This window comes from Aspergillus fijiensis (assembly GCF_003184825.1).
Source record: "Aspergillus fijiensis CBS 313.89 unplaced genomic scaffold BO72scaffold_129, whole genome shotgun sequence".
Taxonomy (NCBI): Eukaryota; Fungi; Ascomycota; class Eurotiomycetes; order Eurotiales; family Aspergillaceae; genus Aspergillus; species Aspergillus fijiensis.
This window is the reverse complement of record NW_024469105.1, coordinates 1-16,082: the sequence shown is the minus strand read 5'-3', so window position 1 is coordinate 16,082 and position 16,082 is coordinate 1. Positions and strand designations below refer to the sequence as shown.

The 16,082-nt window shown below is 55.6% G+C and overlaps 6 protein-coding genes across 6 annotated transcripts; 4 read left to right on the top strand and 2 right to left on the bottom strand.

The window, feature by feature from the left end:
• The first annotated feature begins 249 nt into the window (after nt 1-249).
• On the top strand, nt 250-1,634 carry BO72DRAFT_454165 (putative acyl-CoA:6-aminopenicillanic-acid-acyltransferase). Its single transcript, XM_040946163.1, has 3 exons — nt 250-349; nt 402-806; nt 864-1,634. Exons 1-3 carry the CDS (start codon nt 293-295, stop codon nt 1,506-1,508), a joined length of 1,107 nt encoding a protein of 368 aa, XP_040794886.1. The 5' UTR covers nt 250-292; the 3' UTR covers nt 1,509-1,634.
• Nucleotides 1,635-1,814: 180 nt separating this feature from the next.
• On the top strand, nt 1,815-2,466 carry BO72DRAFT_40726 (uncharacterized protein). The gene has a single exon (XM_040942351.1). It carries the CDS (start codon nt 1,844-1,846, stop codon nt 2,372-2,374), a length of 531 nt encoding a protein of 176 aa, XP_040794885.1. The 5' UTR covers nt 1,815-1,843; the 3' UTR covers nt 2,375-2,466.
• A 450-nt stretch (nt 2,467-2,916) lies between these two features.
• On the top strand, nt 2,917-6,290 carry BO72DRAFT_482109 (putative serine--tRNA ligase DIA4). The gene is made up of 5 exons (XM_040947713.1): nt 2,917-3,206; nt 3,274-3,308; nt 3,384-3,446; nt 3,510-3,997; nt 4,477-6,290. The coding sequence occupies exons 1-5, from the start codon at nt 3,068-3,070 to the stop codon at nt 6,026-6,028; spliced, it is 2,277 nt and encodes a 758-aa protein (XP_040794884.1). The 5' UTR covers nt 2,917-3,067; the 3' UTR covers nt 6,029-6,290.
• Nucleotides 6,291-7,045: 755 nt separating this feature from the next.
• BO72DRAFT_393370 (uncharacterized protein) lies at nt 7,046-8,749 on the bottom strand (the record flags this gene model as incomplete). Its single annotated transcript, XM_040941938.1, has 2 exons — nt 7,046-8,209; nt 8,264-8,749. 2 exons carry the CDS (start codon nt 8,747-8,749, stop codon nt 7,046-7,048), a joined length of 1,650 nt encoding a protein of 549 aa, XP_040794883.1.
• Nucleotides 8,750-10,133: 1,384 nt separating this feature from the next.
• Nucleotides 10,134-12,705, top strand: BO72DRAFT_505349 (Zn(II)2Cys6 transcription factor; the record flags this gene model as incomplete). Its single annotated transcript, XM_040949184.1, has 3 exons — nt 10,134-10,599; nt 10,653-11,193; nt 11,252-12,705. The coding sequence occupies 3 exons, from the start codon at nt 10,134-10,136 to the stop codon at nt 12,261-12,263; spliced, it is 2,019 nt and encodes a 672-aa protein (XP_040794882.1). The 3' UTR covers nt 12,264-12,705.
• Nucleotides 12,706-13,418: 713 nt separating this feature from the next.
• BO72DRAFT_464285 (PDPK1 family serine/threonine-protein kinase) lies at nt 13,419-16,003 on the bottom strand (the record flags this gene model as incomplete). The annotated part of the gene is made up of 2 exons (XM_040946632.1): nt 13,419-13,763; nt 13,817-16,003. The coding sequence occupies 2 exons, from the start codon at nt 16,001-16,003 to the stop codon at nt 13,419-13,421; spliced, it is 2,532 nt and encodes an 843-aa protein (XP_040794881.1).
• Nucleotides 16,004-16,082: the final 79 nt, after the last annotated feature.

Genomic DNA, 16,082 nt, shown 5'->3' with positions numbered 1-16,082 from the left:
GATTTGACACTGCTTTGGAATTATCGTCATCCTGTTTGTGGGGATGGGCTACCCTTAAGCGAGGTGTTGGGAAAGTGAATTCATGAAGAACTCATCATGAGTTAGGTTGTATGCAGGCATGTAAACATTGGCTCAAAGTGGTTATCGTGATTTGCTTTCCCCGCATTTGGCCATGCGGGAGCAAGTGATTGATAAGAACTTCCCCCGCGCAGGTCGCACCGTCTTTCTCCCTCTTCGCCTTCTTTGCTTCTTTGCTCCTTTGTATCAGTCTGCTTGACGCGACAATCTCACTATGCATGTGGAGATAGAAGAACCTCCCAAGATAGTGCTCAGCGGCACGCCGCGAGAAGTAAGTCGCTAATGCAGTACCTTGGTATCAACCGTTCCATCTGACGTCGCAGATCGGCCTGCAACATGGCAAGCAACTCTATTCCCAGATCAGGAATCAGCTCGCCGTCTACGAGGCCATGTTCCAACATACCTCGAAGATGTCGTGGGATGACGTGCTCGTCCTGGCCGAGGAATTCCGCGCCACCATCGCGCGGTCCACCCCCGACCTCCTGGCCGAGATGCAAGGCATCGCCGACGGGGCGGGCCTTAAACTCCTGGAGATCGTCGCCCTGAACTGTCGCAGCGAGATCTCCTTCGGCAAGTTTGCCGATGGCTGCACGAGTCTCGCGCTGCACCGACGGGACCGGGGCCGCATCCTCGCCCAGAATTGGGATTTCACCACGCGAGTACAGGGCAACCTCGCCCTGGTCGAGATCATCCAACCGGACAAACCAGTCATTTACATGGTTACGGAAGTGAGTCCCCTTGGGTCTTCTCTCCTCTGCTGGTCATGAGATGCTGACAATGAGCAGGCCGGCATCGTCGGCAAGATCGGCTTCAACAGCGCCGGCGTGGGCGTCTGCCTCAACGCCATCCGCGCCCATCCCTGTCTCAGCTCCAAACTGCCGATCCATATCGCCCTGCGCCTGTGTCTGGAGAGCAACTCCGTCGATACGGCTGTTCAGAAACTGTCCTCTCTGGGCGGCGTCGCCTCCAGCCAGCACATTCTCATCGCCGACCCGACTGTCGCCCTCGGGCTGGAGCTCTCCCCTCTTGGGGATGATCATCTCCCTGAGGACGAGTACGGCATGGTCACCCACACGAACCATTTCCTGCTCAACCGGCGGGTAATCGAGCCGCCGTGGCTGTCCGGGTCGCCGGTCCGGTTGGCCCGGGTGCGTGAGCTGGCGAGAGAGATTGTCGACAGCCAGGTCCTGGAGGGGGATGGTGCTGAGTTTGCGGGTACGGTGCTTCGCGGTCAGATCTTCTCTGATACCTGCGACGGCCCGCAGTCGATCTGCTGGCAGGAGGATCCAGCACAACCAAAGATTGTCCGGACGGCGACGTTGTTCAACATCGTGATGCGGTTGGAGGAAGGCAATCTGGGGGCGGAGGTTGTGTTTGGCAAGCCTGGATCAGGGATGGAGAGTTCGGTGATCAAGTTGCCATGGCGGTGATAGGAGGAACTGGCACTGGTATGTTGTGAAGAACAGATAATAGCTTCGGAATCCTTTGTGTTGGAATTAGGCAGTATTGATGGTGGAGCATTTCGCTTGGTTGAATGGCATGAATGCTGTCACAATAAAGACTCGAGAATACTCTTTGATGTAGTTGTCAGACGATACTATGAACTCGATGATGAATGTTGCTCTTTCCCGATAGACTCGCAGCTATATAAAGACACCAATCCCACCCTGAGATCGAATGCCATTCATTCCTCATCGCCATACATTGTCACTGACTGTCCTGTCTACGCGCAGATCCTTTCAGATAAGTTTTACCCAAACCGACAATGTCCGAAGAACAAGCTCACATTCAGTGGGAGGCAGAGAGAAAGGGCCAGCAACCCCACGCGCCACACCCTCACGCTCTGCCAACTCGTCCATCCACCCCACACCCCGCAGCTCGTCTTGCACCTGCGAACAAAACCGCGTCGAAGAAAGCGATTGTCTCTGTCACTACTGGTGGCGAAGAGGCGCAGAATCCCAATCCTGATCCTGCTGCAACAGCCACCGATGATGAAGCGACTCCCGTTCAAACCGTGCCGCTGGAGGCCACCTGGGCGGAGCACTTTGCCAAACACGCCGAGACGCCGCGGCCCCCTCGAGTCCGACCCAAAAGCCTTGTTCGCTGCCTGTCCTCTACTCACCAACCTGGTGGTTATCACTATGGAGACTATGCGGTTCAGGCTGACGGAGCGGCTCTCGAGGCCCCCCGTGCTGTTCGCGCAGCACGTAGCGAGGGCACGTGCTCCCCGGGTTCTGGACTAGCATCGGACTACTTCACCGCGCCCGAGGATGCCGGAGGGGACTCGGACGAGTAACGGTGGGTGTCTCCGGTTGAGGATCAACGGGGAGTAGATGGTGGTGGTGGTGGTGGTGGTGGTGGTGATGTTCACACTGTATTACTGTTCAGGTAAGGTACAGTACGGTAAGATAAGGATTTGTCCTTCTCTTATCTCAATAGCTTCCACAAGATCTCTCAATCAGACAAAGCAATTTCCGGAGTCGGAATTTGCTTGTGTGCTTTCTCTGACTTAGCTGGAATTTATTAATTTACACATTTGTTTTCTTGGATTTTGATCTCATTGATCGATTTCTTTTCTTGCTTTTTCCTGTCGAACACATGCCAGAATAATACAAGAGCTGGTGAGGAGGGCATCCTGATCAGTTATAGACCGATGCTGAGCAAATCGGAGCCTTTGACTGGATCGGAGTCTTTCGGAGATATTGGAAATTCGGGGTTATGTACAGTAGAACTTGTATTAACTTTACAGTCTATCTATGAGAGTACGTAGCTTAGTACGTACTGAGTAGTTATAACTTAACTCCAATCTTCCCCGCAGCAATTCATCATTTTCCCCCCCACATTCGTCATGCTCGCTTCGGACTCTCTGACATATAACCCCCTGCCCATTGGCCCCTTCCAACACCACCGCGATTATTGATCGATAAATTACCTAGGATACTGCTGAGTTCCATTCTTTGAGCCATACTGTAACAACTCCAACGCCCTCATGGCCTCCGCCACAGGCATCCCCCAGCTGCATCCGGACAGCATCGATTCCCGCGAGGACTCTCCGCTGTTGTCTACTCCCGGCAATGGGCCTCAGTCCGACGACGACAATGCTTCTCTGTATCCCAACCTCTTCCGAGGTGCGTATTCCAGCCATCAAGATAAATCACGAACAACCACTGGATTAACCCTCATTTGAATTTCCAGGTACTGCCCTCGCCGCCCAAGTAGGCATTTGGCTGGTAAGACCCTCCACATCCACCCACCGATGGCATCCATCGAGCGATCCAAGATCCTAACCAAACGCCTTGAATCAGATCACCATCCTCGTCTGGACCGGCATCCTCTCGCATCCTCTCATCTTCTTCTCCCCGCACCCAGTCAGTCTCCCCTCCTATTTTCATCTAAATCCATCCATCTAACCCCCCACCGTGTTCGTTCAGCTCCTCAATTCCGCCGCCCTCCTCCTCCAAGTCCAAGCCGCCCTCATCCTCCAACCCACCGCCACCGCCGTCCAGAAACGCCGCGGCACCGTCATCCACTATACCGTCCAAGCCCTGAGCGTGCTGGGCTTCCTGGCCGCGTTCCTCATCATTGAGATCAACAAGGGCGACCACGCCCGCTTCACCTCCCCGCACGGCGTGCTGGGGCTGGTCACCTACATCGTGATCATCCTGCAGGCCGCCGGCGGCGTGGTGCAGTACTTCCTGCCCCGCCAGGTGCTGGGCAGTGTCGACCGCGGCAAGACCCTGTACAAGTACCACCGCCAGTCCGGGTATCTGCTGCTGGGGCTGGAGCTGGCGACGGTGGCCGCGGCGACGCAGACGACGTACAACCTCAATGTGTTGGATATTCCGCTGTGGGGGGTGCTGATTGGGGCGGTTTTGGTGGTGGTGGGCGTTGGGGCGAGGGTGAGGAAGCATAAATTGGGGTTTTAGGGGTGAAGATCCGGGGGGGATAAAACATGGATTTGGGGGGGGGAGGAAGGAGGTGGGGTGTGGTATAGTTGGTTTGGTTTGGTGCGTTGGGGTGAGGGTGAGTGACTGAGTATTTGGGTACAGATTGTTTCTCCGCATGAAATGTATGTATGTACGTCATGATTCGGTTTTTCTAGAGATGTTTTCGTCTTATCATTGAATGGGGTATCTATATCCCTGGTAGTGAAGATTATGTCTGGAATATTGGTCCAAACTCTACTTAATATGAATTCAATACGGCCGCGGGGGCGTAAGGTAAATATTTACCCGATCGGGAAAGGTGGAGCGGGTCAATTCATCAACCCATCGATAATCTCCTGCTCTCCTGCTGTTGCTTCTCTTCCGCTCTTCCTTTGCTGCTCTCCAACCTCAATCCACACAATCCCCTCTCAATGCCTCCGCCAAATCCCCCCTATATCTGCCTGGGCTGCAGAGCCCTCACTCGCCGCACCTTCTCCTCCTCCGCCCGCCGCCGCTCCCAGCTTGTCCGCCCGCCGACCGCGCCCAAACCCACCCCCGACGTGAAGCACATCCGCAAAAACCCGGAGCTATACGCCCAGAACTGTCGCGACCGCAACTACCCAGCCCACGCCCAACACCCCTCCACCATCCAGCAGTTGTACGACGAGATCGGCGAGATCGACGTCAACCTTCGCGCCCCGCGGTCCCAGATCAAGAAACTCGAGAAAGCCATCGCGGAGATCGCCGCCGCTCAAGCAAAGAACCCGGACGATGCCACCACCCCCACCGAACCAAGCATCTCCCAACTGCGCGCCGAGGCGACCCAACTGAGAAGCGAGTCCCAAGCCCAGCTCACGCGGCAGCAGACCTGCGATGAAGAAATGCAGCGGCTGGCGCTCTCCCTGCCCAACCTGTCCTCGGCCGACACGCCCATCGGCGACGCCCCGACCCTCATCTCCTACCTCAACTTCGACCCGGCCTCCCCCCTGCCCGACTGGGCCTCCAAACCCGACCCGACGCGGTCGCACGTCCACATCGGCACCACGCTGGGCCTCCTGGACTTCACCAGCTCGGCCACCACCACCGGGTGGGGCTGGTACTTCCTCACCAACGAGGGCGCGCTCCTGGAGCAGGCCCTCATCCAGTACGCGCTGACCGTGGCGCGCCGCCACGGCTGGAAGCCCGTCTCCCCGCCCTCGATCGTCTACTCGCACATCGCCGACGCGTGCGGCTTCCAGCCCCGCGACCAGCACAACGAGCAGCAGATCTTCACCCTCGAGCAAGCCGACAAGGACAAGGAGAACGGCGCGAAACCCCAGCGCGCCCTCGCCGGCACCGCCGAGATCCCGCTCGCCGCCATGCACGCCGGCCGCACCTTCGACTCCGCCGACCTCCCGCTGAAACTGGTCGGCCCCAGCCGCTGCTACCGCGCCGAGGCCGGCTCCCGCGGCGTCGACACCAAGGGCCTGTACCGCGTCCACGAATTCACCAAGGTCGAGATGTTCGCGTGGGCCGACGCCATCGTCGCCGACGGGTCGTCTTCATCCGACGGCCTCTTCACCGAGCTGCTGGCCATCCAGACCGAGATCCTGCACTCCCTGGGCCTGCCCGCCCGCGTCCTGGAGATGCCCACCTTCGATCTGGGCGCTAGCGCCAGCCGCAAGCGCGACATCGAGGTCCTGTTCCCCTCGCGGCTGCGCAGTGCGGCCCCCGCCGAGGGGGCTCTCGATGGCAACGATGCAACCGCATCGCTCGAATCCGCCTGGGGCGAGGTCACCTCCGCCTCGATCTGCACGGACTACCAGAGCCGCCGCCTCGCGACCCGGGTGCGCGACGGCAAGGCCCAGAAGAACAAGGCCCCCACGCGGTTCGCGCACACCGTCAACGGCACCGCCATGGCCGTCCCGCGCGTGTTGGCGGCAATCCTGGAGCATGGCTGGGACCCCAAGCGGGAGGTGGTGGTCGTGCCGGAGGTGCTACGGGGGTGGATGGGCGGGATTGAGGTCATCGGGAAGCAGAAATGAGCTTGCCTTCCGTCGGTTGGTAGGTACCTAAGCTAGTTACCCTCAGCCTTGGCCCATGGTATGGCTCTGGGAGCTGTGCAGTGAGATCCCGGAGGTGAATGCAAGGTGGATGTACGATTATGTTATGTGTATGTGTGTATGTGTGTATGTGTGTATGTGTATTGTGAGGACCCCTGTTTTCTCTCTCCTCTTTCATAACTACACAGGAAGGAGTCCATGCCCTATGTAAATTATATCACAATGTACGATAAATGAAGCTTCGACGAGTGCGTGTGTCCCACTTAGCCAGTACCGGTCGTGTACCTTAGACATGTAGATCCGATAAGGAGAGCCATCCCGCTATGCTCTACGCAAGAACATACATAACAAGTGGCCACGCGGGCCTCTACCTACAAATGGAAGAAAGACCCCTGGGCTTTGGTGCGTTAACCCAATGGTATAAATAAATCTTAATCCCAGGATACAATTTACCTTAGTTGTCCCCATTTCTCTTCACTGTAGCATCATCAATCCAACTAGTGCCCACCACCTCAACAGGAAGAGGTAAGACTATTCCAAGTTCTAAGCAAAACGCCCGAAGAAACAAGACGAAGACGAAAAGGAACCCCGTAGTCTGCATTTGTATTCATAACTTCATAGCACATTCACTAGGACTAGGACTAATTGGGTTTTTGGCGAGTGGACAGCATCATCGTTCATTCATAAGGAAGGGGAACTTGAACAAGAGGGGGGGAACATCAGAGGTTCATAAAAAGAAGTAAAGGAAAAAGAAAGAAAAAAACAAAAAACCAAAACAGTAGAGGTGAACCTCATATCCGTGTATATCGTTTAACCCATCAACCATCAACCATCAACCATAAAAAAACTATATTCATGAATCGGGTATCGAAAGCAACCAAAACCAATGGGAAGTAAAGCATGTGTAAATTGGGGGAGGAGAAGCTTCTCAAGTAGAAAAGTAAAATTGCGTGATCGTTTGTCGCGTGTCGAGTCGTTGCACTGGGTGTGATGGGTGGATCACTCCCATGGAATATCCTCGTCTTCGACCTTGGTGCAGGTCAGGTATGGTAGTCCGCCGCCCTCACTGCTATGGCCAGTACTGCCGCTGTCTTTCAGGTCCAACTCCAGAAAGTTCCGCATCAGGGGCTTGACGATCTCGCGGGCCAGCCGTTTGATTTCGTCCATCTTCCGCTCAAACCGTTTCATCACGTCGCGGCTGTAAAGGGCTTCTGCGGAGGGGGTGGGGTGGACTTTGAGGAAGCGCTTGAGGTCGTCGTGCGGCAGGTAGGCTTGGGTGGAGGGGGAGCCGATGAGGCGGTAGACGCGCGCGGGGGAGTATGGCGGGGAGGTGGACGAGGAGGATGACGAGGGGAGGTTGGCGGTGGATCGGTGGTGGCTACCATGGCTGTGACTGTGGCTGTGACTGTGGTGATGGCTGCTCGGGTTCGTCGAGGTGTTTTTGAGGATGGGCGGCGGGGGCGGAGTGGTGCTGTCGACGAACCACTGTCGAAACAGGGAAACGGCCAGCCAGTCGAGGTAGGCGTTGGTCGGACTGACGCGCTCGCCGCGCGAGGTGGTCAGGGTGAGTCGGAGCAGCTTGGAGTCGACGCGCGCCTTCAGGTCTTCGAGGTCTTCGACCTTGTCTTCGATGATGTCCAGGACCGCATTCGGGAGCGGCGAGTAGCTGCCGTTGCGCAGGTGCGGCACAGCAGCCGGCCACTGGCCGACGACGTGGATCAGTGCCTCAGAGAAGATGACGCGACTCCGCGCCATGTAGCCCAGCTTGAGATAGCTGGGAGGGTACTTGGCGATCTGCTTGAAGAGCCGCGATCCGAAGCCCAGCAGATGATGGTCCACCCGTGGTCCGGTGACCGGAAGCGCATCGTACATGTCCGCCAGGGAGAGCAGCGCACGGCACTCGGAGTAGGCGGTCGCGATGTTGACGCTGTTGATCGTCGGCGGGTAGTTGTAGAACATCCGGAACAGGTTGTCGTAGTCCCGGATGATGGGGTCCACTGGCGGGTTGGAAGAGCTGTTCCTGTGCGGTAGAATCACGGCCGACTGCATCCCGGCCAGATTGGCCATCGATCGAACGAAGCCCGTCTGCGTGTTCGATGGTTTCGTCACCGACGGAGGGTACTGCCCGGGTTCGCAGCCAAAGGCGCTGGAGTAGCTCGGCGGCTTGACAGCAGATCAGCCAAAGTCAGCTGCAATGGGAACAGGCGGCATACACACCTTTTGTACGAGGATCGGCTCCTCATCCTCGGCCTTGTTTTCCCAGTCGAGCTCATATTTCCAGCGCCGTTTCTCCGGGGACCAGGACGACCCTCCACTCTCCGATTGAGCCAGGGTTGAGCCGTTAGACAACGAAGAGGTGTCCTCGCTGATTCTGGACAGGACCCCTGGGTCTGGATTGGATGGCCGAGGGGGGGCTTGCGGTGACCACCCATCCCGAGTGCTTGCTTCGAAAAACCCAGAGCACTGCGTCAGTATGAGCCGGTGAAGAAGGTAGCGTTGCTCCTGTGCCCCCGCGCGGATCACGATCTCCACATCGCCGGTATGAGTGAAAATGGGGAATTCGTTCTGGGGTTGATGGGTCAGACCGCCATGGTGAGAGCGACTGGAGCGATGTCGTCGGCTGGAATGCGAATGACGGGAGGTGGAGGAGAGCGTGCTTTGCGCCGGTAAGGAGCGATCGAGAACTTGAGCCTGAGAGACCATGTCGATGGAGGTGACCGTGGAGGTGGCTTTGGAGGACCTGGTAAACATCGTCTGAGCGAACCGCGCAGTGACCCAACAATTCCCAACTCTCGAGCGGCGGCTGTGTCAATCAAGGACCAACGACACGCGCACCGACTAGGGAGGGTTTCCCGAATGCGAGAGGAATGCTGAGCGACGCGCGACAATCACCGATTTGACCGACCAAAAGGGATGTGGCTGCGAAGGTCTGCGAGTGGCGGCGGGTTAACCGTTGTTGATCCCCCGCGATCGCGATAACCACACGGACCACCTCGCGGATATAATTTCTTGGGAGATAAAGACTAGAATGTTAGGGTACGATGGGAGGATGAAAAGCAACGAATTTTCTGAAAAAAAATGAAGAAAGTGATTCACTCTGAGCGAGACTCAGGGCCAGTCCACTTCATGCGACAGGGGAAGGCAGCCAAAGCGCGCACTGGTGTAGCCGCTGCTGCAGGTGAGGGTGAAATGAATAATAGTAGATCGGCAAATAACACAAGACTGGTCTGACGGGGACAGGTACATTGCAAGTCAACAGAAAGCAACAAGGACTACTAGCCACCAAGGCTCATAATCCCAGGCCAAATCGGCAGCTTCCCCTGAAAGTGATGAAGCCAAAGTGAAGGAGTGAAAGTGCGGGAGGCAGGGAAATCATGGATGGGGACGGTGTTGACCGGATTGGCTGGTGAGTTTGGTTGGCTGGGGATCACGGGTGGGTGGCTGCATCGCTACGGAGTGTTATGAAGTACAGTACTTGGTATAATCCATCTGACCCCTTTTTCTAAGATTCCCCTTGAGTCCCTGGCTTCGCTATTCTAAAAACCCTCAAGTTTCTCTCTTCATCTCTTCATTTCTTCATATTTTGACCTTGATAAAGTATTCGAACAACAATACAATGAATGTTGTTTGTTTGGCTTGTTTGTGCCTCTGCCGCTGGATTCCCGTCAGTCCCACTTCAGTCTAGCCCCGATCCGGCTAGCTGTTTTCAATCCGGTCCGTCCATTGAGTCAGATGCCCTCCACCAATCAATGAATGGATGGCACCTTCTCCGGGCTTCTCGAGTCCCGGTCTCGCCCCGCCGCTCTTCCTCCGAACTCAACTCCTGTCACTTACGATGAATCATACGAATCATGCGAATCATGCAAAGCCTACCATCGGGTGTTTCACTAACTCACAAGCAATGCTTCTAACTACAGCCTTCATCCTTAAGATCGACTTTCAATGATGTCGAGCGTTGTTTCCAGATCCCCGTTTCGAGTACTCCGTTCTTCCACTGCACCACGGACCTGTCCTACCCCCGCGACGCCAATTCAGTGACCAACCTCGATTGCGCACAGCCTTACATGCACACGCTTGAAGGGAAATAATGACCAAAGGCTGCTATACTTGCCGCCGTCGCCGGATTGTATGCGACAATGGTTTGCCCACCTGTCGCAAGTGTCGCGATGCGGGAAAGGAATGTCTGGGCTATCAGAAACCCCTCGTCTGGGTGAAGGGCGGCGTTGCCAGTCGCGGGAAAATGATGGGTCGCAGCTACGACGATGTTGTGAAGAGTGCTTCGAGTGCAAGACGGGACAATGGCTCCAGCTCTTCTTCGCCAGCTTCGACAGCGTCACCCGACACAATCGGCCCTGCACTTCCGCACGACACCGACCATGTTGAGATGTCGCACGAATCCAACGACTTGGCGAAGGCCGATGTCGAAGCTTACGATCAGAGCCACGTAATAAAACGCACCCCTCAGCTTCTTGACTCTGTCCCTGCGCCCTGGGGTCTGGTGGATCCATTGTTCAAGGATTTGGACAGCTTTTCCAGACAATACATCATCCATTGTACGTGACGAGCATTCCTTGGGTCCTAGGTTCATGCTGACCCGATGTCAAAGTCAACCAGTACCTTGCCAATTATCTTACGCTCTACTCAAACGGCCAAAATCCGTTCCGCGACTTAACTCCCTTACTCGGCGACTCCTCCCTACTCGCCCACGTGCTTTCAGCGCTGGGTGCTTTACACTACGCCATTCTAGCCAATGAAGATTTCTCTCCGGGACCCTGGAGCGTGGAAACTGCAGCCGCAGGAACATTGCTCTCATCGGAGGACGTAGAGAAGGCTGTGATCGGATCCTTGTCGCGCCGACCGGCCTCGAAAGTATACGAACATTTCCTCGGATTCAAACAGCGCGCATTGCAGCGATTGTCGCAAGACATCCAAGATCCCGTCATGCGCCATGACAACCGAACGCTGGCCGCGATCATGTTGCTTGCGTTGATGGATGCGATTGAATCCGGCGACGGAGCCTGGAAGTACCATCTTGAAGGAGCCAAGAAACTCCTCAAAGGCCGCCAAGAAGGCGATCACCCAGATGGCCCGGCAACCCAGGGGCTCTTCTCCTGGTTAGATGACTTTGCGATAGATGGCATCCTCATGTATGTCGACTCTAAATCTCCGCTATTCTGTTGCCTGCTCTCATCTAACCCTGTCCAGTATCCAACTGATGGGCTCTACCTTGGCCCGCCCCGGCTCCCTGACGCGACCCTTCTACACCTCGAACATGGGCCCGGCAGTCCTCAAGCGACTCGAAGAGACCTCCTGGGTCGGCTGCCCCGGCTACCTCCTCGAAGTGATCTTTCTCATCCACGCGGGTCTTTACATGGAACATGATGACTCCCAGGGACCTGACGACAACAACCAACCCTCCTCCCCTCCCCACCTTCCCAAGATGGTCTTCACCTCCCCCCACCTCTCCGCCCATGCCAACCCGCTGCAATCCCCCGCCGCCCTTCTCGCCCACATCCAAGCCTTCGACCCCGCCGCCTGGGCGCAATCTATGCAAAGCTTCCTCCACCTCCCGGACCTCTCCATGCGCACCGCCCTCGCCACCGTCTACCAAGCCGCCGTCTACCTCTACGCCAGCCGCGCCCTCTCCCGCCCGCGCCTGGCGGCGAGCCCAACAAGTCCGCCCCGCCACTTCGGCCTCCCCGCCGACCACGGGGCCGTCACCGACCTCCTCATCCGCCAGATCGCCCTCATCCCCGTCGCCGACCCGCACTTCAAGTGCCTAATCTGGCCCACCTTCATCGCCGGCGCCGAGTGCGCCGACCCCGCCCTCCGCCCGTTCCTGCTCGACAAGCTCCGCGCCCTCTACTACGACATCACGAGCGTCAACGTGCGCAACGCCGCCTGGGTACTGAGTCTGATGTGGCGCAAGCGCGATCAGAGGGTCGAGGAGCGGCGCCAGCGGAAGAATCTGCGGCGCCAGCAGCGCCAGCAGCAGGCTGGCTCCTTTTCGGCCAATCCCTGGGCATCTGTCGCGAATGCGCCGAATCCGACGGATCCTTTCACTACTAATCCTAATACCGGTACTAATGATCACGATAATGTTTATAATGACGAAGAAGATGTTGATGACGATGACGATGACGACGACGACGATGATGGCGATTTCGATTGGATCCAGGAGCTGGATGCTTCCCGAATTGACTGGTTGTTCATCTAGGCTCTGGCTCTGGCTCTTGCTTGTGCTCTTTAACCCCAGAGCATTTTACTGTACTGCATATATCGGATGGGTAGCGTTTCGGCTCAAGAAAGGGAACACCGATCGAATTGGGTATGAAGAAGGGAAATTCACCTATCTACCTAGGTAAACCTAACATTCTACCCACCAGCTGTACATAACTATCCTCTGGTTCCGGAATCGATCAGGAAGGGAAGCATATATGACACAAGCCTTGTACATACGATAGCGGCGTCTCGGATGCACAGATGATATCAGAGATTTGGAATGCATTTGCATTTGAAGGTACTATTATCGAGTTCCCCGTCTTGAAAAATATGGAGAGGGGGTTTTGATAACCCTGGGAATATGGGTGATCAAAGAGTAAAGAGGGCGGGCGAAAGTGAAGCCAGAAAGAAAAAAGAAACCCAAGTAAGCTCCGAGCCAACACCGGATCCTGTCGCTGATCAACAACAAAACCCCTTGAACAAGATAAAAAGAGATTAGAAATTTGAATTGATAACTCCCAGCGAGAAGGTGCACTCTATGGCACTGTCTTTCTCTCTCGTCTCTCCCACCAACAATCAAGATCTATTGATCTCGAGATCCTGGATCTCGCCAGGTCCAAAGGATATATATCAGAATGAAATAAAGGAAGTATCGCGCGAAATAGATTGATGCGATCGAAAGTGGTAAACGGGCCAGATGAGGGATATATATGCATACTCCTTCCCATCTAAATGCAACAATCTCAACAAGAGAAAGAAGAAAAACAACGCTCATCATTGCAAAGATGCAGGCAAAAAGTCACACACAAATGAGACCACATCACAATTCTTACACGAGATGCAAACAAAGGAAAATCGACGAGTCGCTGGCTAGAGTGTATGACTGGGTCTCCCGCGATAAACAATAGCCCAAAGCAAGACCTGCTAAGTGGTAGCAAAGAGAAACAGAATTGCCAATCGCAGCTGCGGGAAACACTCAGGGATATCAAGCAAAACACACGCACGAGTTATGTTCCAAAGACAAGAGGAGAGTTATGTGTGCGATCCTGCGCAGTGGACAGCATCCCAACTTTTCAGGGAATGGAGAGAAAGTGATGGAGAAGAGATCGGGGAATGAAGTTTGAGTGAGAGAAGGGTATGTGAGAAGGGCCTAGAAGACCGCCGCAAGGCCGTTCTTCGAATGGCGTCGGCTGAATCGCTTCTTCCCTTTAACCGAATCCGTATCGGTTGGTGGTTGTTTGACCAAAGTGGCACGGCCCGTGGGTGCGCTTTCTTGCTGGAGTTCTGAGCTCCGGTCCAACGTATTAGCATGGCTAGACAAGCCGGATGACAGGTCGCGGAAGGCGTCATCTGAATATGAGCCGTTCCCCTGTTGTGACAAAGCCATCTCCTTGGCTCGGTCCAGAGTATCCAACCACTCCTGAGTGGACATGGCAGTCGTTCCTACGCTGCCAGATGACGGCTTGGGATCCTCAAAGACATAATGTTTGTCACGCTAGACATTTGGGTTAGAAACCAGACCCATCTTCACTGAGAGATTGCACTTACCGTATCCACTACCCAACAAGAGGTCCCCTTAGCGTCTGTTGAGGTTCGGTATGTCGTGCCCGGAGTAAGAAGAGACAGTTCCAACTTCGCTTTCTTCTCATCGCCGCCAGATGCTGCCATGATGATCCGACCAGAGGAGGTCACCATGACTAGGCGCTGACGCTTCTTGGTCGTGCTGCCACCGAAGAATCGCGAGAATTTCCGAGGCGCTTCGTATTCACCGCCATTTTTTGAGACTGGACTGTGGGCAGCGGGAGAAGACAAAACGACCAAGTTGCCGAGTTTGAGGATCCGTTCATTGGTTTTCGTCAGTACGGGCGACCATTCGATGTCCAGCTGACTCGGCGGCGGGAGTTCGGTCACTAGTCGAGGAACAACCCGTTGGCTAGCGTTATTGCTTACGGAAGCTGCATTGATGCTTGCGGGATAGCTCTCACCATTGCCGCCGTTGTTGAGCTTAATGGGCTCACGCGGGGGCGGAACGTATGCCTTGAGACGAGGCGCCTTCCGCTTCCATAGATCCGGGCCCCAGGTGATGCCCTGGAAAAATTCGTGGTTCTTGATGTGCTCAATCGGCAAACGACGCGCCGGGTCTAATACCAGCAGGCGTTCGACTAAATCGCGAGCGATCGCAGGGAACCCGGGAGGAAACTCGTAATCGAGCGCGACGATCTTTTGGAAGGTTTGGTACTCATTTCCAGCCTTAAAAGGAGGCCGCCCCGCGAGAAGTTGGAAGATGATACAGCCAAAAGCCCACAGATCACTTGCCTTGCATGCATTCTTGTCTGTCAGGAGCTCCGGGCTGACATACTCCGCGGTGCCAACAAAAGAGCTCGCGCGTTCATCCTCGGGAATTTCGGTCGCATCGAGCGGAGGCATCCCGCTGGAGTTCGGGCTCGGTTTCCGTTGACTTTTGAGAATCTTGGCCGTTCCGAAGTCGGTGATTTTGATGTGCATCTGACCGTCCAGCAAAACATTCTCCGGTTTTAAGTCTCGATGGATGACGCCACGTCTGTGCATATAGTCGATCGTGTCTAGGATCTGGGCACCGTAGAACCTCGTGCATTCTTCGTCGAAAGTAGTCATGCGCTTCAATACCCCCAGCAACTCGCCTCCCTTGCAGAGATCCAAGACGAAGTATAGGGACCGTTCGTCCTGAAATGTGTAATACAACCGAACAATACCCGGGTGTTCGGTGAGTCGGTTGAGAGTGTCCTTCTCGATGTTGACATACTTGACCTTCTTCTCCTTGATGATGTGTCGCTTGTCCAAAATCTTGATCGCGTATTCCTTGAGTGTCTGACGGTCCGTGCCCAATACGACAGTACTGTAAGAGCCTTCCCCGAGCGTATGAGCGAACGAGAAATCGCGGACCCCCTTTTTAATATAACGCGCGACCGGTTTACCGTTGGCGTCAATTTCCTGCCGTACAGCAACAGCCGCACCCCGATCTTGCCAATCTTCACTGCTCGAGCTGGGACCATTCTCCATGGCATACGGGGAACCAGTCGACGGACCCCTGTGGGCGCGAGAGGGTTGACGCATGACCATTGGTCCATTTCCGGGAGGTAATTGTGCCGTGCGGTACGACCGATCGTTGTGATTGTTATCGCGTATGGGGACACCCGCTTGGTAGGCCGCAGAGCCTCCGCGAGACTCTGCCCGAGCCAGACTTTCAGAGGCGGAAGACGCGGCGGAGTCGGTCCGAATTCGATATGAGCCTTCGCGAGCTGCCAGAGTGGAGGTGGACCCGTTCGCGTAGAATGAGGAGAGTGGACGGGAGGAGGACTGCGGACCGGGGTTGGGTTGCTGCGAAGGCACATAGGGGGAGTATTGAGGCGTCGCTTGTGAAGGTTGCGAGGGTTGCGGCTGTGCAGGGTCTGAGTATGGGCTGTATATCGAGCTCCGACTCTCGAAGGTCCTCGTTGAGGGCTCGACTTGTACCGCGGCGAGGGCTTCTTGGACTTCGGAGCTCGAAGGAGGTGCTGACGGTCGGGGAAGATAGGTAGAGGAGGCACTTTCTGGCCATTCGGAGGTTGCGGGATCGCGTACCAGGTCGGAGTCTGCTATTGAAGCAGCGCCGGCGGCAGGTGTTGATGCATCTTCAGACGAATGTAACGAAGCATCATCAGGGTTGGCAATGCGTAGTCCTCCCAAAGACTGGGAGAGACTGAGATCCCCATCCATGATGATAAATAGGTGGTTTGATTCTCAAACCCACCTATTGTCGAGTAAAGGAGAGGAGGATTGGAGGAGGAGGGGGGGG